This window comes from Zasmidium cellare (assembly GCF_010093935.1).
Source record: "Zasmidium cellare ATCC 36951 unplaced genomic scaffold M409scaffold_13, whole genome shotgun sequence".
NCBI lineage: Eukaryota > Fungi > Ascomycota > Dothideomycetes > Mycosphaerellales > Mycosphaerellaceae > Zasmidium > Zasmidium cellare.
In genome coordinates this window covers 104,552-125,568 of record NW_022986957.1, presented here as the reverse complement: position 1 = coordinate 125,568, position 21,017 = coordinate 104,552, and the positions used below count along the sequence as shown (strand labels likewise).

The 21,017-nt window shown below is 53.9% G+C and overlaps 8 protein-coding genes across 8 annotated transcripts; 5 read left to right on the top strand and 3 right to left on the bottom strand.

Annotated features, from left to right (window-relative positions):
* Positions 1 to 757: 757 nt before the first annotated feature.
* Positions 758 to 3,922, top strand: M409DRAFT_65587 (uncharacterized protein; the record flags this gene model as incomplete). Its single annotated transcript, XM_033816580.1, has 1 exon — positions 758 to 3,922. One exon carries the CDS (start codon positions 758 to 760, stop codon positions 3,920 to 3,922), a length of 3,165 nt encoding a protein of 1,054 aa, XP_033668925.1.
* A 180-nt stretch (positions 3,923 to 4,102) lies between these two features.
* Positions 4,103 to 4,853, bottom strand: M409DRAFT_21481 (uncharacterized protein; the record flags this gene model as incomplete). Its single annotated transcript, XM_033805877.1, has 2 exons — positions 4,103 to 4,727; positions 4,783 to 4,853. 2 exons carry the CDS (start codon positions 4,851 to 4,853, stop codon positions 4,103 to 4,105), a joined length of 696 nt encoding a protein of 231 aa, XP_033668924.1.
* Positions 4,854 to 5,337: 484 nt separating this feature from the next.
* M409DRAFT_21480 (uncharacterized protein) lies at positions 5,338 to 6,645 on the bottom strand (the record flags this gene model as incomplete). The annotated part of the gene is made up of 1 exon (XM_033805876.1): positions 5,338 to 6,645. The coding sequence occupies one exon, from the start codon at positions 6,643 to 6,645 to the stop codon at positions 5,338 to 5,340; it is 1,308 nt and encodes a 435-aa protein (XP_033668923.1).
* Positions 6,646 to 7,347: 702 nt separating this feature from the next.
* Positions 7,348 to 7,815, top strand: M409DRAFT_21479 (uncharacterized protein; the record flags this gene model as incomplete). Its single annotated transcript, XM_033805875.1, has 1 exon — positions 7,348 to 7,815. The coding sequence occupies one exon, from the start codon at positions 7,348 to 7,350 to the stop codon at positions 7,813 to 7,815; it is 468 nt and encodes a 155-aa protein (XP_033668922.1).
* A 2-nt stretch (positions 7,816 to 7,817) lies between these two features.
* Positions 7,818 to 9,577, bottom strand: M409DRAFT_53365 (uncharacterized protein; the record flags this gene model as incomplete). Its single annotated transcript, XM_033812349.1, has 5 exons — positions 7,818 to 8,011; positions 8,063 to 8,260; positions 8,317 to 8,436; positions 8,571 to 8,613; positions 8,675 to 9,577. 5 exons carry the CDS (start codon positions 9,575 to 9,577, stop codon positions 7,818 to 7,820), a joined length of 1,458 nt encoding a protein of 485 aa, XP_033668921.1.
* A 524-nt stretch (positions 9,578 to 10,101) lies between these two features.
* M409DRAFT_65585 (uncharacterized protein) lies at positions 10,102 to 10,974 on the top strand (the record flags this gene model as incomplete). The annotated part of the gene is made up of 2 exons (XM_033816579.1): positions 10,102 to 10,170; positions 10,231 to 10,974. The coding sequence occupies 2 exons, from the start codon at positions 10,102 to 10,104 to the stop codon at positions 10,972 to 10,974; spliced, it is 813 nt and encodes a 270-aa protein (XP_033668920.1).
* A 4,487-nt stretch (positions 10,975 to 15,461) lies between these two features.
* On the top strand, positions 15,462 to 16,541 carry M409DRAFT_53363 (uncharacterized protein; the record flags this gene model as incomplete). Its single annotated transcript, XM_033812348.1, has 4 exons — positions 15,462 to 15,636; positions 15,687 to 15,774; positions 15,843 to 16,270; positions 16,324 to 16,541. The coding sequence occupies 4 exons, from the start codon at positions 15,462 to 15,464 to the stop codon at positions 16,539 to 16,541; spliced, it is 909 nt and encodes a 302-aa protein (XP_033668919.1).
* Positions 16,542 to 17,237: 696 nt separating this feature from the next.
* M409DRAFT_21475 (uncharacterized protein) lies at positions 17,238 to 20,894 on the top strand (the record flags this gene model as incomplete). The annotated part of the gene is made up of 1 exon (XM_033805874.1): positions 17,238 to 20,894. The coding sequence occupies one exon, from the start codon at positions 17,238 to 17,240 to the stop codon at positions 20,892 to 20,894; it is 3,657 nt and encodes a 1,218-aa protein (XP_033668918.1).
* Positions 20,895 to 21,017: the final 123 nt, after the last annotated feature.

The window sequence follows — 21,017 nt, the reverse complement described above, 5'->3', positions numbered from 1 at the left end:
CTGTAAAGAGCGTAGATTCTTGGAGAGGGATAACAATTTGAAAGCAAAAGTCTTGTTATATCCTACCTGAGTAGCCTGTGGGTGGCTAGGCTGTTAACATGAAGCCTTCGAGACAGTGGGTCGATGGGCGAGACAACATGTGGATGTGCATGGACACGTCAAGCAACATGATTGCAACCAAGGAGAAATGTTGAGAGCGAGCATTGTGGTGGCGAGCCCAGGATGTCTGCTAGTAATCTCACTATAGCAGAGACGAATGCGGCGCCAGGTGTTTCATGTTTGCTAGCGATGGGTTGTGCGCTTTCTCTCTTTCGAATGGCCAGGTTCTCGGTACCGTTGCCGCATTTCAGAAAGGTGTTTGACGATATGAGGCAGAATTTGTCTGGTCGCCTTGCCTGCTATTACGTTTTTCACTTGTTTGTTGCTGATGGATGGCAGGCTGTACGGTATCGGAGAAGTCGCCCAAATGGAGGCCGGTGGAGCGTGTCTTTGATGCAAGCGATGACAAGACATTATATCTTCGCAAGCTAACATTTGAGTCAAATTCTGTGTTGCATTGTGGAGAGTAGAGGTCGGTGAAGATCACAGATGATGTCGAAGTGAGAGCGGTCTCGTGTCTGGCGCGCCTTCCAAATCCCTCGCAAGCGGGCCGACAATTCGGGTCCACCCACAACCACACCTCAACAAGCGCCCAGACCGCGACCATCTGCTTTCACCTACCGCCAACTCACGATGCTACGGCGTCGCGAGACTGACCATGGACGAAGTTGAGAACCCAAACTTGCCTCAGGCAGGAGAAACGAGCCCGACCATTCGCCCAGTCGATGAGGACGAGGAGTCCAGCAATGTTGTCCTCGACACCGTCCCCAAGCCTGGTATCGACACCGCCGAAGTCGAGGGGCTAGTACAGAATGGAGAAGCAGATGCGCAGCCGGTACTTCCAGCATCACGAGCTGCTTTGCCCTCGCGACCAGCCTTGAAACGAGACAATTCCGCACCCCCGTCCTCACAACCCCCTCCAGCTCCACCAGGCCAACCTGCAGAGAGCGTGGACTTCTCGCAAGAGAATCCCGATAGCCTGACACTCGCGGACCTCAAGAGGATACGGAATTCGTTCCCGAACGCACAAGCGCCGCCGAAGCAGCAATTGCTCGAGGATGAGAAGGTCTACGACTTTGATTACCAAGATGCCCAGTCGTTCCCCGTGGAATTGGAGGAGTGGTTCAGCTATAGCGAGGAAGAGGAGTTGAAGCTGCGAAGATGTAAGGCAGTGTTTAATGAAGAGTGGAGGTCTACAGAAGATGGCAAGCTCGACTGGCTGGATGTGACCGAGGATGCTCGTCGAGCTTTTACAGAACGCTGGATAAGTTCCCTCAGAGACACTCCTAAAGAGCAGGGCAACAGCTCAAAAGCGTTGATGGTCCTCACATATCTGGGTCTTGGTATTTGGGAAGAGACGGCAGGCCGCCAAGAAGGATGCGCTCTCGACGACCTCTTTCCGGACAGCAGCTTTGGAGGCTCAAGACTCGAAGATTTTGGCTCTTCCAGCTTTCAGATACAATGGATTGTTGCGATGGTCGACACATTGCATTCGTGCAATGGGCTCAAAGCCATCTACGATACCCTTCGTCGCGTTTGTGACGAAGACTTTCGAAACTCTCCCCCAGAGATGCCGTCGCGCAACGAATCACAGATACGGCGCGGCGATGAAAGTTTGGAGCTTTGGTGCTGCTTGACACTGATGTACTTGTTCGTGGAGGTGGCCCGCACGACCGGAAACGGCTCAGCTCTCAAGGACGATGTTCTTGCTTTAGAGCCCAATTTCCTCAACTATCTCACCCAGATTGTCGCAAGACTACGTTGGGATGAGCAGGCTCCAATACCCTTGACGAAAATGCTGCTTCTAGCTTGGAAGACGATACTCGTGTCGTTTGGTGGCATCAAGGACGTCGAACGTGTCAAATCATCTCTGCGAGAAGACGTCGAGGAGATGGACGCTCGTGGCCAACCCATCATTACCGCATCACCTTTGGATTACCATCTCTTTCGACAAGAGATCAACTCAAAATATCCTGCATACCAACCGCCACCGCCTATCTTCCCACTCGAACCAGAGAACAACAGTATACTTCCGCCCCTCAAGCATCGCAGGCCGAGCTACAACGTTCCTGACCCTGTTTTCACTGGGGCCCCTAGCGTGGGGACAGAATCGCTCATGCACCAACCAGTGCACATCGCAACACCGGCGCCTTCTCCGCCGCCATCGCCTGGTGGTCCAGGCAAAGCAGGAAAGAAACAGAATTACCAGACGAACCAGATGTTCCCATTCCTGTATCCACCACTCGATGCCAGTAGCAACGACCTTGGCGGAAAGGGAAGCACCGAGCTTCAAGATGCGCTTGTTGGACGCAAGTGGGAAGGCTCTGACGTTCCGACTAGCATCCTCGAAGCAGCTGAGCTGTTTGCGAAGCGGATGCGAGCGACGAGGGCCATGAAGCAGCTTTGGGAGACACGAGTTGACTTTATGAAACAAGAACGCGGATGGAAAAATCCAGATGATGACGAGAAACTACCTGATGTGGACGACTTTGAGCTTGTACCGAAGACGAATCCCGACGAGACAGCCGAACAAGGCCAGCCTATTGCCATGACTGACGAGCAACGAGTACTGGCCAAGGTCGACACATACTATCGAGAATCGCTACCTCACCTCCAGAGTGTAGTGATAGTCCTTTTGAAAGCGGTCTTGCAGAACGTTACTGACCTAGTTACTAAGGGCAACGGGCAGAATGGTCTTCAGGCCGGCATTCAATTCAACGAGGCCAACGGCATCAATGGCACAAAGCCGATCGAAAATGGTGTAAATCACAATGGCGATGGCATTGAGAACACTGCAGAATCTCTTGACAAGCTGCGATCCCAGGACATCGCAGCCAAGGCATTGAGTGCCATCTTGCTGCTGCTGCTGAAATGGTTCAAAGCGTCTCACGTCTTGCAATATGAGTACACGACGCAGTTGCTGCTCGATTCAAACTACGTTCCCCTCATACTGAAGCTCTGGCAAACCCAGGAGATCGGACGAGCATGCCACTACAAACTCGACAGAGACGATCGCAACTTCTTCTACTTCTGCCAGACCACCTCCCGGAATGGACCGCCACAGATACTCCACGAGGCAAACGGCTTCCCAGCTGAAGAGTCCGAAGACGAAGCCGCGCCACCGCCTATCAAGCTCAGGCGCGACGAAGTGCCCGAGAACCCGCTCTCACCAACCTCCGCCGAAGCCACAGACTTCACCCATCCACCTGAGATCGACGAACTCGGATACCCACAGACGCCCCTCCCAACCACACCTCTCAAGAACTACTCCTACCGCAACATCTTCAGCGCCATCAATTACCTCCGAGTACTGCAAAAAGTTACGCGTCGGAAGACTCATCGAGCATTGTTGCTGGTCAGCTATAAAAGCTCCAACCATCTTAAGAAGACTTTGAAGATCCCGGTGCAACCGCTGCGGTACTACACGCTGAAGCTGTTCAAGTCGCAGGTTCCATTTTGTGGGAGGAAGTGGCGACAGGGCAATATGAAGATCATCACGGCTGTGTGGTTGTCGGTGCCTGCTGAGTTGCGAGACGACTGGCTTTCGGGAGGAGGCGGTGGAATGGGTGGTGCTTGTGTCGGGGACGTCGATGGAACTGTCGAGGACGCCTTGCCGCTGGAGCAGAGCTTACGAGCGCTGACACACTGGTGGAATGTCCGCAACTACCCCGATGTGATGGGCGTGGACAAGGGGATGCTGGACGAGGAAATGGATTACTTCACACGCGAACTCGAGAAGATGGAGTATGTGCATGAAGAGGATCTTGGTGAAGAGCAAAGCCTTGCCGAAGAGCAATGGCAAGGTCCCATTGAGGGCTACTGAGCAATTGAGCGACTCTGCTGAGGTCAAACTCTCAGGTCTTGTATCATCTTGAACTCCGTCAATCGTCTCGCGTTCCTTTTTCGAGATTCCCATGTCTTGTTACGCCCCCGCCCCAACTCCGATGTATTCATGCATTCATGGCGAGACCAGCAAGGTGATACCACTTCCCCCATTCCGACCTCACTTCTCCCCCCACTGCAACTTGAACCTCCCCTCCGCATTCTGATACCCCTTCAACTGCTCGACCACCTCCTCTCCGGTCTTCGCCTCGACCATAATCCGCGCATTATTCTCCGACACGAACCCCGAACTCACCGCCGTCTTCACCCAATTCAACAACCCATCATAATACCCCTCCACATTGAACACCACCACGCCCCTCGCATGAATCCCCAGCTGATTCCACGTAACCACCTCCATCAACTCCTCCATCGTCCCATACCCACCACTCAACGCCACAAACCCACCGCCGGGTCCGCTATCGATCACCTCCCGCGCCATGAGCTGCTTCCGCGAGTGCATGTCCTTGACGACGGTCGTGCGGCCGTAGACGTTCTCGTCGATGTCGATGGTGACTTTGCTGCCCTTTTCGCGGCCGTTGCGCTCGTAGACGAGGAGCGCTTCGGGGATCACGCCGTGCACGGCGCTGGGGCCGGAGAGGGAGACGAGGGTTTTGGCGAGCTCGCCCATGACGCCGACGGTGCCGCCGCCGTAGACGAGGTTGATGCCGTGGGTGTGGAAGGCGCGGGCGAGGGCGCGGGCGGCTTCGAGGTGGGCGGGGGAGGTTCCTGGGGAGGCACCGCAGCTGGGGTGTCATTGTCAGAGGGTGGTATGGAGTATGGGAGGAGTCATTCACTCACAAGACGCAGACGGTAGGTCTCTTCTCGCCAGCAGCTGGCTGGACATTCTCCGCATTGCCGTTGGACGCCATGGTCGCGAAGGAGCGTGTGGAAGAGTAGGGAAGCAATGAATGTACTGAACAAGACCGAAAAGACCGTGAGAAAAGCGTCTGGCGTCGGCTTAAGAGCAAAATGGTTGTTTGGCGTTCGAATCACATGGACTCGTGGGTTGACTCGGCGGGCGTCATTGGCCGTCCTGCTGACTTGACTCGGTCCGGGGCTAGGAAGGGAAGGCGCGGGACGGTGAGGTGCTGGCAGGAAGGCGCGTCGACTGCAACATCACTTGGTGGACAGGACTGATGCCATACAGATTTTGCTTCGCAGAGCTGGCTTCGAGCGTCTTCAATTTAGTTGGATTTTAGTTGATCGTCCGATCAAATGGGATCGTCGAAGCCGCTGACGCACGTCGAGCTGGGAGCGGAGCCAGGCCCGGCGGATCTGGCTGTCTTCGCATTTTCAGAAGCTAAACAGGAGGTCCAAGACTCAATATCTATTCTAATTATATACATTAGTATCTCATTCCAAGAATCCAGCCTCCGCCATCTTCCGCTCTGCGTCCTCGACAACATCGTAAGCCATAGACCAAGGCCTCAAGTCCTCAGCTCTCGCGGGTAAATCCTCCCCTTTATACCACTTCATGACTTTCTGACCTTGTTCCTGCACTGCATCGCGAAAGAACGGCGTATCAGAATAGAACTTGTAAGCTGCCACGCGGGGAACTCGTAGTTGGCTGAAAAGCTCCAGTCGTTCGCTCACGAGTCGTCCGGTATCTTGAGAGGAGTGCAATGGGAGATTGGAAAATAAGGCGCCCAACGCCCCGGCGTCTTCGATTGCAGAGACCGCTCCGAGGCCCTGATGCGGTAGTAGTGGATGTGCTGCGTCGCCGATGACTGCCATTCTCCCTCTATGCAATCGTTCGAGGGGTTCACGGGTCGTACAACGCCAGAGAGGGAGGACGTCGTCTGCTAGACTCGCGACTTTGAGCAGACTTGGGTGGAACCCTTGCATGGCTTTCACCAGGCTACTTCGGTCGGTTTTGAACCTCAGTCCGTTCTCCTGCAGGTCTGTCTCTGATCGACTCTCAAGAGCATAGAGTGCGAAGTTACAAATCTCGTTGTTGCGGCAGTAGTATCGTACAAGCCATCGATCCATTCTCGGAGTCGAGACGTTGAACGTACAAATTCCATCACCTGCATCTAAGAGGTGGCTCATTTCGGGGTCATTCTTGATCTTGGCGGTGGGCAGGGTGAATCGATAGACGATAGTGCTGCTGGAGTCGATGCTTGGACATGTAAGGTGTGGTTCGAGGATGTGCTTGGCTGCCTGAGACTTCACACCGTCGGCGGCGATGATGAGGTCTGCCGTCAAGACAGCGCCGTCTTCAAGAACGAGACTTCCTGCCTCGGCGTTCCACTCTGCCACACCTGTCTTCGTCTTGATGATGACTGCTTCACCTTCTCCCGCACCAGTAGCCAGCTCGACCAATGCAGCGTGTAGATCCGGTCGGTATGCAGTTTTCACTCGGAATCCTAACCGCTCATTCAGATTGCTGTAGTCTTGCCAGCTCAAAATTTCCAAGTTGTCAGCCTTCACGACATGCGTCCCCATGTAATCTGCAAGAGGCAGTTGCTTGGAGATATCAAATCCGAGACGATCCAGCACTTTTGAGCCGTTGGGAGCACAAGTGATGCCCTGGCCGATTTCGTGACTGAGTGACGACTTCTCGAGGACGGTGACTGAGTGCCCAGCGCGACGAAGGGCGATGGCGCAGGCGAGTCCGCCTATCCCGCCACCTGCGATGAGGACCTGGAGTCTGCACGGCATGTTGTTCGTGAAGCTGACAGAGACCGGGTCGGACTTTGCTACATCCCTTCTCGTCGTTTGAGTCCTCTTCTTTCAAGGCACATGAGCTGACAGTGCGACGACGTCGGCCAAAGTGGCATTGCTCATCCATATATCTTGATGACCTCAGGCCTGTGACGCAGGGCATAAGCGTACGTCGCGACATGACCCTTTTTCAAGCATCCAGCAACTCAGCCGCAATAGCAAGCAACATCCCAATCAGGAATCAACTTCTGCAATATCGACGCCGGTCAGCTAGACTTGGAAGGGGAATGTGGGTCAGAATCTCTGCATTGATGCCAATAATGCAGGAACCCTGGCATGCTTGTCACAGCCTTGCCCCTAGGGCCCCTAGGAGCAGTGTTGCTACTGCCGCAGCATCGCGGGAAAGGGTAGCCTTCGTCCCGGCCAAGAAGAACTCGTTGCCGTGATAAAGCTCCACCTGAAAAGTTAAAATGTCCCTGAATAAGCTCAGCCTGGGCAGCTTAAGTGTCGTGACCCATTCAGCAGAGCATGCTTGTCGAGTTTTGTATAAGCGGACCGATGTTGTACTGTACATACATCAGCCTGCCGTGACGTCAGCGGAACTTATGCTCAAGACTCATCAAGACGCATCCACAACCTACGACTCAAATCTCCTCTGTACGACTCGCTTTGCTACGTCATGAACCGACGCCCAAGAAGATGTCCAGCGTACCAGAGCCCTCTCGAGACCTCGTAGCCCATGGATCATCAGAAAACCTCGAATCTGACCCACTCGTAAGATGCACCAAGATTCTGCGAACCCTGTTCTCACGGATCAACAACCGCCAGCTTGACTTGACTGAACCCTTTTGGCACCTCCATTTCTCACCGCAGTACACCTTTTCCGGCTCTGGTCTCCTCGATCTGTCGTCGGAAGACATTGTACAAGTAAATCTCAAGCAGCATCTACGCCAGCTGTGGATCATGACTGCGGAGGAGTTCCCGGAGTGTTATTTCAAGGTGAAGGGGTTGCGGACAGAGAAGATCGACTTTGGTCTGCGGAGTTCGGTGGAGTATGACTTGTTTGGTGCTCCCGTGGGTGTGAGAAGGAGTTATGCGGCGGAGGTGGTTTGGGATCCATGGGGGAGGGTTGCGAGGATTTGGGCGATGGCTGGGTGTGGGATGTGATACTATTTAGTCTCTTTTTCCAAGGCAGGTGGAACTGGTCGAAACGGGAATACACTCTCGTATGCGATCAGAAAGTCCAAAACCCTCTCGTCGCTATCCCTTCTTCGGATAACGCAGAGTCCATCTGGGCGGCTTGCAGGTCTTCCGCGATCGTCGAAATTGACCATGGAAAGGGGCATGGTTCCGATGGGGCACCCTTGATCGAATCAGCTGGATTGGAACGAGGTGAGTCCATCTGTCCGCTTACCGGCTGTAGCTGCGAGGTAGAATAGCATACTGTCTGCTGGTCCAACTAACAGCTCCACGTTGTTCTCACGAAGTGCCTTGTCGATGCCTTGCTTGTAGGCTCGCTGGTCTCCCAGATCGAAGAGCTGCTGTCTCTCGGAGCTGGTCAGTGATGATGCACTGTCTCGAGCCTTTATTAGATCATCCTGGTTGGGGCATGCTGTTGGATGCCGTCTTAGTGGTGTTCTTCCAACTTTAAACCGCATTTTCACTTACGCTCGGGCATGGCCAGTTCGGGGTGTGCCTCGTTCCAAGCGATGAGCTCGTCGATGCTCCGAATGGGTGAATGGCCCAACGAAGAGAGAAACTCTTCCAGGAGCTTGGACCACTCCGAGACTGAATAGCTTGTAAGCATATATTCGCCAACGATGGTTGTACAAACCGACAGGCGGTGGTATGTATTATTGACTTTTCGTCGTGCGCGAGTGAAGAGATCGGTGGTAGTTCAACGTTGGTGACAGTACGCCCACCTTGCTTTTCGATCCGGCTTATAGCACCCCTGTACTCCTGCACCTATGCCGATATTGTCAGTACAATCTTTCTCAAGAACATCTCCCTGGCCTCAGCTACTCACAAGCTGGCTCCGAGTAGGAGCTTCCACATAGCAAACATCATCGGAATAGCGCCATAGCTCTGGATTCACAAAGCCGATGCTGAAACCCTCGAAGGCTGCGGGATTGGGGCGAACAAGTCTATCGCCATTTACACCTCCGAGCAGAATACGTGTAATGTCAGCCAAGTCTCTGGCGGATTTGGCCATCGCTCCAATGCTATCATAGTAGCTGCTCATTCGTTGCATTCCTGTGCACATTGGAGCCACTTTCGCATTGGTGATCCTCAAGCTGTAAAGACCAGCTCTGTTCGCAGGTACAATCAGCGAGCCTGAGGTATCCGAGCCAATGGCAATGGGTGCGAATCCTGCTGCGACTGAGACGGCAGGGCCTGAGGAAGACCCTCCTGGGTGTGTATTCCCAAGCATCTGGTCAGCCTCGTTCAGACCGCCGCTGATGTACGGTGAATGCGTCTGTCCACCGAGGCTGGAAAGGCCCACACGCATGTCTTTTGCTCTCAGTCCGCAAAATTCGGACAGATTCCCCTTCCCGACGATGATGAGGCCAGCAGATAGGAGTTTCTCGACCAAGGCACAATTTTTGCGACCTACAGCCGAAGCCAAAGCTGCAGCGCCGCAAGTTGTCGGCATTCCAAGAGAAGCGTCGGTAATGAAGATGTCTTTGATAACAATGGGACTGCCATGGAGAGGGCTTCGAAGACCGGATGGACGCTCGTCATCGAGCTTTTGTGCTTGGGCAAAGAGACTGTCGAGCGGTGCGGTGGAAATGATGGCGTTGAGACATGCGTTCTCGTGATTGAATCGTTCGATTTGGCGTACACATGCCTCCGCAAGCTCACGACTGGTCGTTTTGCCAGCCTTTAGGGCTTCTTGCCATTTCCATGCGGGTGTTGTAAGCAGATCCATGTTCTCCGTTCAGGGCAGCCGGGATTGAGAGAGAAAGGTAAGGCCAGATATATATTGCGTAGACCGACAGCTTCTTTTTCAGATATGAGTTACAGGCAAGCCATCGAACAGGGGGCAATGTTCTGTGAGTAGATCATACACAGATACTTGACTTACGCGTACATGGAAGTCGGCGATCCTGATTGTCTGTTGCCTGCCGCCATCTCCTTAACAATCACAATCATGTTGAACGACGATGCCTGGCTGCATCGCAATTCCATCTGTTTTCCATGATTGCGCGGAGTTAAGGTATAATGCAGTGGTGTTTGCGTTGGACTGCAAACGAAAAGGAGACTGCCATGAGGGGGTGGAGTTCGGGCACGGAGCCAGGTCCGGGGAGTGGTTCTTGCTCCGGGCTAAGCTGGGAAGCTCGTGCACAATCGTGAGCACATCCAACCTCACCTCGTCCATCTCACATCGCCATGCTCGTTTCCGGCACGAACCTGTGAACAATCGACCAATTCAACATTACCTGAACCCTCCCGATGGCGCAACCCTACGACTTCATCTCCAAAATCGTGAGCTTAGGCGACAGCGGCAGCGGTAAATCAAGTGTACGCCTGCTCCCCACACATCTGTCTCAGCATTCCGCTGATGCATGGTCTCGACTGTAGCTGACAATCCGGCTCTGCGAAGGTCGCTTTGTCTCCCACCATGACGTGACGATCGGCGTCGAGTTTGGATCCCGGATTGTGCCCGTAGGACCGCCGGCTAGTCTACAGTACAACATCAACAACCCCGCTTCATCAACGCCACCCACGAAGTCCCCAAGCGATGCGAAGCCCTCGAAGAATACGCCGAAAGAGCCGCAGCAGAAACACATGAAGCTGAGTCTGTGGGATACTGCGGGACAAGAGACGTATAAGTCGATAACGAGGTCGTACTTTCGAGGAGCTTCTGGTGCGTTGTTGGTGTTTGATATCTCGAGGCGGAACACCTTTGCTTCTGTCACGTCATGGCTGAACGACTTGAGGCAAATAGCAGATGATGATATCGTGGTGGTTCTGGTGGGCAACAAGTCAGACTTGGCTTCATCGTCGACGGTGTCTGGGGATTCCACAGCGCCGAACAAGCGACAAGTGACGAGGGAGGAAGCGGAAGAGTGGTGTCAGAACAACAAAGTGATGGGCTATGTGGAGACGAGTGCAAAATCAGGGGACAACGTGGAGAGAGCGTTTCTGGAGGTGGCCGAGAGGATATACCAGAACATTGAGGCAGGGAAATATGATCTGAATGATCGGAGAAGTGGGGTTAAAGGGCCTGGAGCTGGTGGTGGTAATGCTGGACGGTCGGTGACGCTGGGAAGACCTGACAAGGGTGCGGCGAAGAAGGCGGGGATCGCAGGAGGGTGCTGCTAAGTTTGAGCCGAACGGAAGGCATGCACCATCACTACATGCGCGGTATCAGTACGTTTATTGCCCCTCACACTCTCACAGCCCTTTCCTCACAGCTCCCAAGTGACGCTCATTGTGAGGTTGCCGTCTTCAGTCGCCGCTGTCATGTGCTTCCCATGCCGATTGACGCCGTCTGCGCATGCCATAACCACTACTTAAGTCTTTCAGCTGTCCTCCAACTTCTCTTCAATTCCACCTCGAACAAGACGATCATCACCAACCAAATCAACCGCCCTATTCCTCCTTCGACGCTACAACATTCGACAGACTTTCTCTGCATGCCAATCAGGCCCAAAGAGGCACACTAACCATCATGGCATCCGACAACATGGCGGAAGAGACCCCATTCGATGAGTTCGATATCGAGCCATACGATTGCGACGAACCCAGCAACGAGCCTCGCCCCGATCATGTGGTCTATCATCCGACGTTTGCCAACCTCCAAGCGCAGACCAGCCGTGCCATCAGCCTGCTTCGTGATACCATCGTGTCGTCGACATACCAGAGTGGTGCGACTCAAGCCCTGCTGGACGAGTTGCACAAGCGTGCGAAGATCGACGTTCCTGACAAGACAATGTTCGCGATCTGTGGTGACATGGGTCTTGGTAAGACATTACTCCTGTACTTGTAGTAACGCTACTCACGTGCAGTCTAGGAAAGAGCAGTCTCATCAACTCTCTCTTGAGCATTGGCACGGTCGCGAGAAATGTAAGTCTCGCCGTGGAGTCACTATGTAGTAATACTGATAAGAGCAGGGAGCCTCCGGCGACAGCTGTACGTGGGTCGTGCAACGATTCATGAAGCCCTTTGAGGGCCAGGTATCACCTTTCTCGGCGAAAGTCTTTCTGTTCAGCCCACCGGAAATTCGCAAGATCATCGCATACCTTGTGACAAAGTACACCAATGCGATGGAGAAGACCAAACAAGAAGCTGACGAGGGCGAATCTGACGAGATGACCTCGGACAACTTCACGGAGCGACGCACTGTGCTGGACATATTCAAAGCCCTCTTCGCCGACCAGGAAGAGTTGTCCGATGACGATGCAGCCCAGGAATACCTCAACACAGCTCTGGATGAGGACAGTGACGTCCAGGAACAACTGATCACTTGGGCCATGGATCTCGCCGCCGACCAACTCGAAGGCAAGGACTGCATTACGGTGGAAGCATCAACGGCCTCCGAGTTGCTCTACCTGCTCCAACCGTATACTTTTCAGCTTGGTGGTGAGGAGAGCGAAGGCCAGCTTTCGCCATGGCCACTAGTCAACGTTGTAGACTTTGGGCTCAACAGTCCTCTCCTCAACAAAGGCATTGTGCTTGTTGATACTCCGGGTCTATCAGACTCGGATAGCACGCGGGCAAGAAATGCAATTCTTCACCATCGCCGGTGCACACACAAGATCACGGTCGCGGACGTCAGCCGAGCTAAGAACGACAAAGTCCTCAGAGAGAGTCTGGCCCAAGGCTATCGTTTAAGAGGCTCTGCAGGCACGCTGCTGGTACTCACTAAGGGTGACCATATTGAGGGCGATTCTGACCTCATCGGAGATAGAGCACAGAAAGAACGTGAGCTGGAATTGAAGAAAGACATCAAGGAAACGCGCGACGCAAGAACCAAGCTGTCTCGGAAGCATTCGACCCTCCGTACAAGGGAAGACAAGTTCGACGTCGAAGAGCAGCTGAAGGAGACTTCGTCAACGCTGAAGTCAAAACTCTTCGAGTACGATCATCTTCGGGCTTGTATGCGAAACCATGCTGTCAAGAAAGCGGTCACGGAGCAGTACAAGGATCTAACAGGAGATCCACTGCCACTGGCTGTGTTTGTTGTAGGCAACGAAGCGTACAAGAAGCATCAGGCCGGCCACACGATCGAAGAGAAACCGGTTCTCTCCGTGAAAGAGACTGGTGTCCCCGATCTTCGTGCGTACATCTCCAACATACCAGCCGATGGCGAGCTCAATGACGCCTTGCACCTTGCCAATGTCCAGCTTCCCAGCCTGATCAACTACCTTGGTCTGTACTGCACCAAGACACACATGAAGCGTAAGCAAGAGATCGAGGCTATCGTTCTACAGCCAAAGGAGATGCTTCGGGACATGCTCGAAGTAACGAAGGACGAGCTGAGATCCACAGTCACCGAACTTCTCTTGAGGCCAATGAACACGTTTGAATCCACTTGGGCCATGGAAGCTAGGAAGCTGTGTCGTAGATGGGCCGAACTGTACAGAAAGGACGGCTTGCCTATAATGAGGAAGGAAGGCTGCAGGAAAGGTAACAAAAAGCGAGCCGACGTCTCTTGGAATAGAGAGCTCTTGCAGATCCCACGGGTCAAGGAAGACATGGAGGACGCCTTCCGCGATCTGCAGATTGGCTTGCTTCCCGTTCACCAGGAGCTCGTCGACCGGCTGACGGAGATGCTTGATGCCACGCGGGCTAAAGTCAGAAGTAAGTGATATTTGGTTCCCTCGCCCCGATGGAAGCTGACAAGTATACCTACAGGTGATTCCCAGTTCAACGTGATGGCCGTTCAGCCGTTTCTTGACTCGTTCCAGATGGAGAAACCGAACATGGATCGATGCCTCAGGGCTGCGATCAGACAGCTGCGTGAAGACATGACGTAAGTTTATTGGAGCCCAACAAGAGGTCACTGCTGACTGTGGCGCAGGACTATCCAAGAGGACGCCATGATGCCATCTGCAAGTGCGTTCTTGGTAGCGGCAATGGAGCCAATCTACAAAGAAGTCATCCAGATCAAAGGCAGAGGCGGGCCCGTGAGACGCATGGAAATGCTCGAAAAGAAAGTCACCACCATGAGCGGCGTGTGGATGAAAGTCCACGACGGCATCGACGCGGCGTTCGGTAACGCTGCGGCCAGCTACAGGAGAAGCATCGAGAGAGGTATGCGGGAGATCTTCGGCAGTATCCACAACCGGTTCAACATGTTGTGTCAAGGAGCAGAGATCAAGGATCCTTCCGAGAAGCAAGCAGAGGAGAAGTTCCGCGTGAAGCTCCAAGGCCAGTTGGAGGAGGCGAGGGAGTTGCTCGATGGCCCGATTCGGCGGGCTGTCGACGAGTGCAAGGGATATGGCAGTGCTCGAGAAGAGTCGCCCTCCATGGGAGACGACTACAGTAGGAGCATCTGTCACAAACAACACGAGGGCCACGGCCGGGCAACGAGGCGAAACTGGTGAACAGTCGGAACAGGCAATATCTCCAGAGCGAGATCGATGCCACACACCTGATACCTTCACACATATCATGTACTACTAAATAGGAAAAGCATGTCTTCAACATTAACTTTCTCCTTCCAACCCAAGACGTTGCTATGCGACCCTCAGCAGGTCGCCGCGGAGCTGCTTCCTCTCCCGACTTGGCGAACACAATACGTACCCTCCTGCCTCGATCCCCGTATCCCTTCGAGAAATCGACATTCGAGTGATGTCACAGAGGAGATTGACAGGTGCCCGACGTCTCGTATGTACCTTGCATTCAGATGTCATGGAGAGTCAGCAAACGAACAGAGTCCTTGTCGGGAGAGCTATTCATAGCTCATGCATGCTTTCGTTTGGAGCTCTTAGCTCCGCATTGGAAGAGCAACGATTGAGAGGGCAACGACGAACCACCTCCCCGCTGCAAACTGCGTGAAGTGTTGATGTGAGGTGGCTGCTGGCGTGTAAGAGATGCTGCAATATGTGTTGCTAGGAGGAGTTTATGCCGCGGCGCTCGAGTAATGAAATGCACATTATGCACGACCTTGCTGCAGGCCGCCTTTTACCGCCATTGATTGGCTCGTGTGCGGGCTAGCTGCATCTTTGCATCTGTGCCTTGTTTCCAACTGCAGCGCCAACCTCCATGGACAGACAGGCTGGGCTGTCGTGCCCGTTCAGCCATTGCCCACTCCCACGCCCCCAGTCGTTATTGTTGCAGCCTTGCAAATGCCACTCGTTGCGTTCTTCACCATCGGATTCCATCAACTTGTTCTCTTCGCCGCACCGTATTCCGCGCAAATTGACGTTGGATCGCTAGCGCCCGTTGTCTCATTTTAAAGCAAGGCCTGCGCTTCAGCTCAGAGCACGCGCTGCCCAGTGTTTCAGAAACTGGGCACCTCTCACAGGCCAGCGAGGCCTCACCACTCGTTGGCCGCTCACACACCTCTCACTCACTGACAATCGCCGAGCATCGAGTCGCACCTGCCCTGGGCTGTCTGCGAACGCCCTCTCAGTCGTTCGTTACCCGACTTCGATTCCAACTTGAACCTGCCTCGACCACGACGACGACGATAGCGACGGCCGTGCCTTCGACCTCGACGACCTGACCACACGTTCGCGCCTGCGTCTGCGCAGCCCCAGACCCGCGCGCATACCAGTGGATCGCGGAACTGCGCTTCTGCTCGCCGCAGAGCATCGCGCATATCCCCCATACCCATCGGCCGCACCTACAGCGTTAGAAGCATGTCGCAGTACGGGCATTTCTTCGACGCTTGCCGCGATGCCGGTTCACGATTCGCTACGATTCCCGTCTGCAATCTCTTCGATGAGTCTCAGGCAAGAGGTGGTTCTGGGTTCGACGACGGTTGCAATCTCGAGGGCATACACTTGAGCAATGGGCGATACCTGGCAAACTTGGGTAGGTTTACTGCCATTGGGAAAGAGAATGGTGTGTTGACGGTCACATAGGGTCTATACTCATCGCTGGTCTTGCGATACTCATATCTCTCTTTCTGCTCTGGAGATCGGACAGGAAAAAAGCAGCGGTTGGCCGAAGGTATGTCACGGACAGGAGCCTGACCTTGAGTTTGAGCTTGAGGACTTGAGCACTGACTCTGTTCGCAGAGAAATGCAGATATTTTTGATAGGGTACATCGTGATTGAGATTTGTGAAATCTTCACAGTCGGCGGCTTCCCTCTCAATGGCGGCGTCCGGAGAGCTTTCTCGGCTGTCCACATCGCGGCTGTCGTTGCTACGCTATGGATCCTCATGATGAACGGCGCGGTTGGGTACCAGCTCATCGACGACGGAACACCTTTATCGTTGTCTCTGATATTCGGCTCGGCTGCGGCTCTATTCATCGGCACCGGCTACATTGCACTGGACACTAGCTTCAGCTGGACTGGGTACTGGGACTCCACACTCACGGCCCCAAACCAAGCATATGCGCTATATACGCTCTACTTTCTGGTGCCTCTGGTGTTCCTCTTCGTATACTTCGTGCTGGAGACGGTCCTTGTGCTGAAGGTCCTTGGTGAGGTGCGGCCAATGCGTGAGTACACAACCTAGAGCCATGAGGTAGACCCAGAGCTGACATCCTTCTAGTCTTCCTCGCCGCTGCTGTACTGCTCTTCGCTGTCGGCCAGATCTTCCAGTTCGTCATCAGCGTGCACATATGCAATGGCACCGATCGCAAGATTAACGGCGGACTTTTCGAAACTCTCTTCACCTTACTGAGCGTAATAATGATATGGGTATTCTGGTCAAGCATCACCGAAGACGACTGGCCCATGCCACCGCCTGGCGGAAGTACATATACCTAGCATTGCGTTTTGTGGCGGTTGTTGTTGCTGTTATTAATTTGCGAGCATGGATGGGGGCAACGAAGGATAATTAAACCACCTAGGAGTAATCCTCACAGGACTGTTTGTTCGTGGCGGTCGAGATGGTGCTTGATGGGCCCACGCGCCACAAGGACATTCAAGGAGTGTTTTTGACTGGCGATGCCAGCTCCTACGAGTTTACGTGTGCATAGCGATATACGAGATACCATTGATTGTTTTCTGTTGCATAATTTGCAGGCCATCCATCGTCTTGGTCTCACAATGCTACCTAGAACTGCGGTTGCTCGTGAAGTATGAAGTCCTGTTTCAAGGGTGCCCACGGCAAGTGAACCCACGCTCATGGCAATTCCCGCGCGCACCTTCCAAAATATGAGGAAGAGTGTCAAGCACCTGCCTGCTTCATGCTGTACGCCGTTTGCTCCCCAGGCGTTAATATTTAAAGCCGTGGCCCCCACTTCTCGAACTCGGAATCCCGACTTCACCTCTCGACGTGGCATTGCCCAACAGGACAATTAAAATACGACTTTACGTGCTGCAGCCACCCGAGCCTCTGCAAACAAATATTCTGACAGTTCGATAAGGTGCGGTCGCTTGATTGCTGAGATGCTTTCATAACGCGCCCGCCACAAGCTCACGCGTGCTTGCTCGTGAAGCACACGGCATTCATCAGCAGCCATGTCGAGGAAAGGCAAAGCACGAGCGCCCTTCGCTTACGATTCAGACGAGGATAGCATCGCGACTGACTCAACTGCCGAGAGCGAACCGCTCGACGAATATGGCGTAGAACGCATCCTTCTCGAAAAGGGAACCGAAGGAGGCGACAAGCAGTATCTCATCAAATGGGAGGGGTACCCGCTCGGACGAAGTACTTGGGAGCCCGCTGGAAATATCTTCGATGAGAGCATTATCAAGTCCTGGAAACAGGAACAGCGACGTGTTCGGCAGGGGGATGAGGAGCCTTTTGATGAGGATGACTGGTGTGCTGCTGTTGAGGAGATCCACCACACGAAGGAGGATCACAGGCGACGCCGGAAGGCGAAGCGGCGCAGGCGTGGTATCGCAGTGTCATCTGACAGTGATGGCAACAACAAAAACGAGGATGACGAACACACCGACAACGCCGACCAATCTATCTTTGTGGAAAAACGAACACGGAGCCCAGAGGACGATGCCCCGGTGAAGGCCAGAAAGCGCATACCGCAGCCAGAGGTGAGGCGTAAAGGGCTGGCTCAAAAGGTGGATCGGAGGCGGCGCACCGTCGATTCTGCTTCATCTGATAACTCGGATGGTGAGGTGTCACCAGCTAAGAGCCCAGGTGACGATTCACTGTTCGATGAGATTACATCTAAGGCCAAACACTCTCAGAAAGAGATTCCTACCAGGAGGTCGACTCGAGCAAGACCAGCAGCTGGAGAAGTGGCGAGTGGCGAAGACAGTGAAGATGAGCTTGCACTGCCCAAGCGAGTGCAGCGCAAGAAGCAGGATGCTCCGGCTAAGGCAACATCTGCTCGAGCTGCACCGGCTGAAGCTCCAGCAAAGGCAACATCACCTCGACCAGCGCCGTCTGAAGCTCCATCCAGACAACCGTCGTCAGTTGTGCCTCCACAGCCAGTGCAGCCATCAGTCGCGCCTAGGAGGAGTTCACTAGCTGCCCCATCTAATGCGACACCCTCCGCGCCTAAAGCAAGACCTACGCGACAACCAGACAAAGTCTTTGGTAATGGGGATGCTGAAAAATCGCGAAAACAACGGCCCAGAGTCTCTGGAGCAACCCCCAAGGACTCAGCGAACCCCCAGTTCCGCAACCTGTCCACCCAACACCGATTCCAACAGTACAGCAAGAACGAACGAGCCCCTGACCCGAATGTGCTAAGTATAATCGATCCCAAGACTGGAAAGAAGATACCTCCAGCTAGTGCTGTAGAGGTAAGCAGTACTGGTGCTGTTCATAGCGCATACAGTAGGCGAACGCCGCCGCCAGAGAAACCGCCAGAACCTCCCGCGCCGGAGCCTGTTCAAACGATCGGTACCGCACCTCCGCCTGATCCTACTCCCGCCCCTGTAAGTCACGCCAGTACAACCCATCCAGAGAAGTGGGAGACGTGTTGGTACTGGACTAGAGGCATTTGCAAGTATACTGACGAAACATGCCGCAAGGCTCATTATCACACTGGGGTTGATGGAGGAAACAAGCAGCTCACTTGTTACTATTGGAAGGTCAGAGGGCGCTGCAACAAAAGAGACGAAGACTGTCTGCATGCTCACTACGATACGGGTCATTATGCGCCAAAGCCACCGGACAGCTATGCACCTGTCGACACCAATGGAGCGCCAGATAGACCACATGTTCAGAGCGACATACCACCACGAATCGCTAATCGAGCGGCCATAGAACCTCGGCCGAAGGAAATATCAAAAAAGGACACCACTTGTTATTACTGGCGTGAGAAAGGCTATTGCACAAAGCCAGACGACGTATGCGCATTCGCGCACTTGGACACTGGGGTCTATGCTGGACCGCCGGGAACTTTTAAGAGAGGCCTGACGTATTCGGACAGAACGACCAATGCAAATTTTGTGCCTCTTGCAATCAGAGACAACGTCGCACCACATTCGGCCCGCAGTCCCGATGTGACTGCATCGGAGCGGGTAAATGCTGGATTGAAGCTGCAAACAGCCGGACAAACAGCGAGGCCTGGCTCTGGGTCGCCAGGGGATTTCACTGCATCACCTATGCATATGGGAGGTGCAAGTCCGCATGACCAAACTCAGCAGACGCCTCAAGGGAACATCTTAGGTGCAGCCATGCAGCGACGTCCTAGCGTCCCGAAGTTCTCGATGAAGGCGACTCTTGTTTTGTTATTACAAGAAGAGGCTCAAGAAGAGAATATCAATGTAAAGCTCGACATCGACGACTTACCGGCTTTCAAGAATCTTGCGGGGTCTGATCCTATTCTGCGAATAGATCAAATGGTCACGGCGGCCGACTTCGAGCACGTCCTGTGGCAGGATGGCCTTCGCGAATCTCCCTGCTCGACGGGTGGCCTCTTTGTGGATACTGCACAGGCTGCTAGTGTTGAGAACATCACCGATGTGTGTAAAACGCATGTGGCTGGATTGATCGCTACTCCAGATGGTCGAGACTCGAAGATGCTCATCTATCCCGGGAACGCAGAGGAGTGGAAGTTCTTTGACCGCGAGCGCGAGCATTCATCAGAGTGTGTGCTACGGTTCAGGTTGTTCGAGGAGCTGCCGATCCCTCCACTTGATGGACCGACGACGGAGACTGAGCAAGTCGACAAGCGTCCGCCTGCTCAGATACTTGGCGAGCACGTCGTCAAATTGGATTCAGAGATACTCTTCCCGACGAAAGAGCTGAAGAAGCACCCCGTACGAGCTGTGTTCCTCATGATACCACTGGACCATCACGCGGAGCTGGTCGTTCTGAAGGAATACTTTGCCGCGCTGAAATGCAAAGTCTATCACTCGGGACAAGCAGGATCTTGGGACTACTTTCGCACAAGATTCAGCGGCTCTTGCGCGCTCATTGTGCATCCAGATATACAACTCTGGCGAATTCCTGGACTGTACGGCTTCCTTGCCTCTGCAGGGGCTGGTGTTCGAATGTTCTCCATTGGCGTCAATCCAACGGTGGCCATGCTAGAAGAGCGAGATGCCGAATTCACCTGTGATCGGCTCTTCCCTCACGGCATGGTGGTGTTCATAACAGATGATGCCTTCATCAATGATCCGGAACAAGCCACCAGCGTTATCAATGCGTTCATCGACGCCCATAGAACGAAGCCCCAAGGGGGCGAAACAAGCAGAATTGCAGCGCGGCCAGGAATACTCGAATGGGTGCTCGATCTGGCCATGGAAAACACTGCCGAGCGCGGGAGACAGGATAACCGGTGGATGTTGCTATACAACGCCATGTGCAAGCTGTCTCGGCTGGATGTGAAAGATGAAGACTTGGACGATGATTCCGAGCTTGAAGAGGATCCGTTGTTTCTGATCTCGCTCTCGCCTGAGCTATTGTCAGAATTGGAGGACCTGAAAGAGAGCGGCGACCAAAGTGCGGCGACGGACTTGGCGGTGGACTGGTTTGCTGGCTGGAGTCTTGTGCATGCCTGCAGGTTTCGCAAGTTCGTTGTCTGCCATGAGCCACGATTCGGCGTTGACGAGGCAATAAGCGGCTCGATGCCTGACGCGGACCCTAGAGGGTGGGGCAGGAAGTATCAACACTTGGGTGTTGTGCGTGCAAGGGATGCGCTGCAAATGTTGACGAAGAGAAAGGAGCCAGATCGTAGACCACCACCCACTCCCAAATGAACCGGCGACTCGCCACCTCAACTCGAAAACCCCAAACCCCCCTTCAACGTCTCATCAATCCTCCCCATCCCCGGCAAAACATAAAAATCCAACCAACCCCCCGGACAATCGAGATCCGGACAC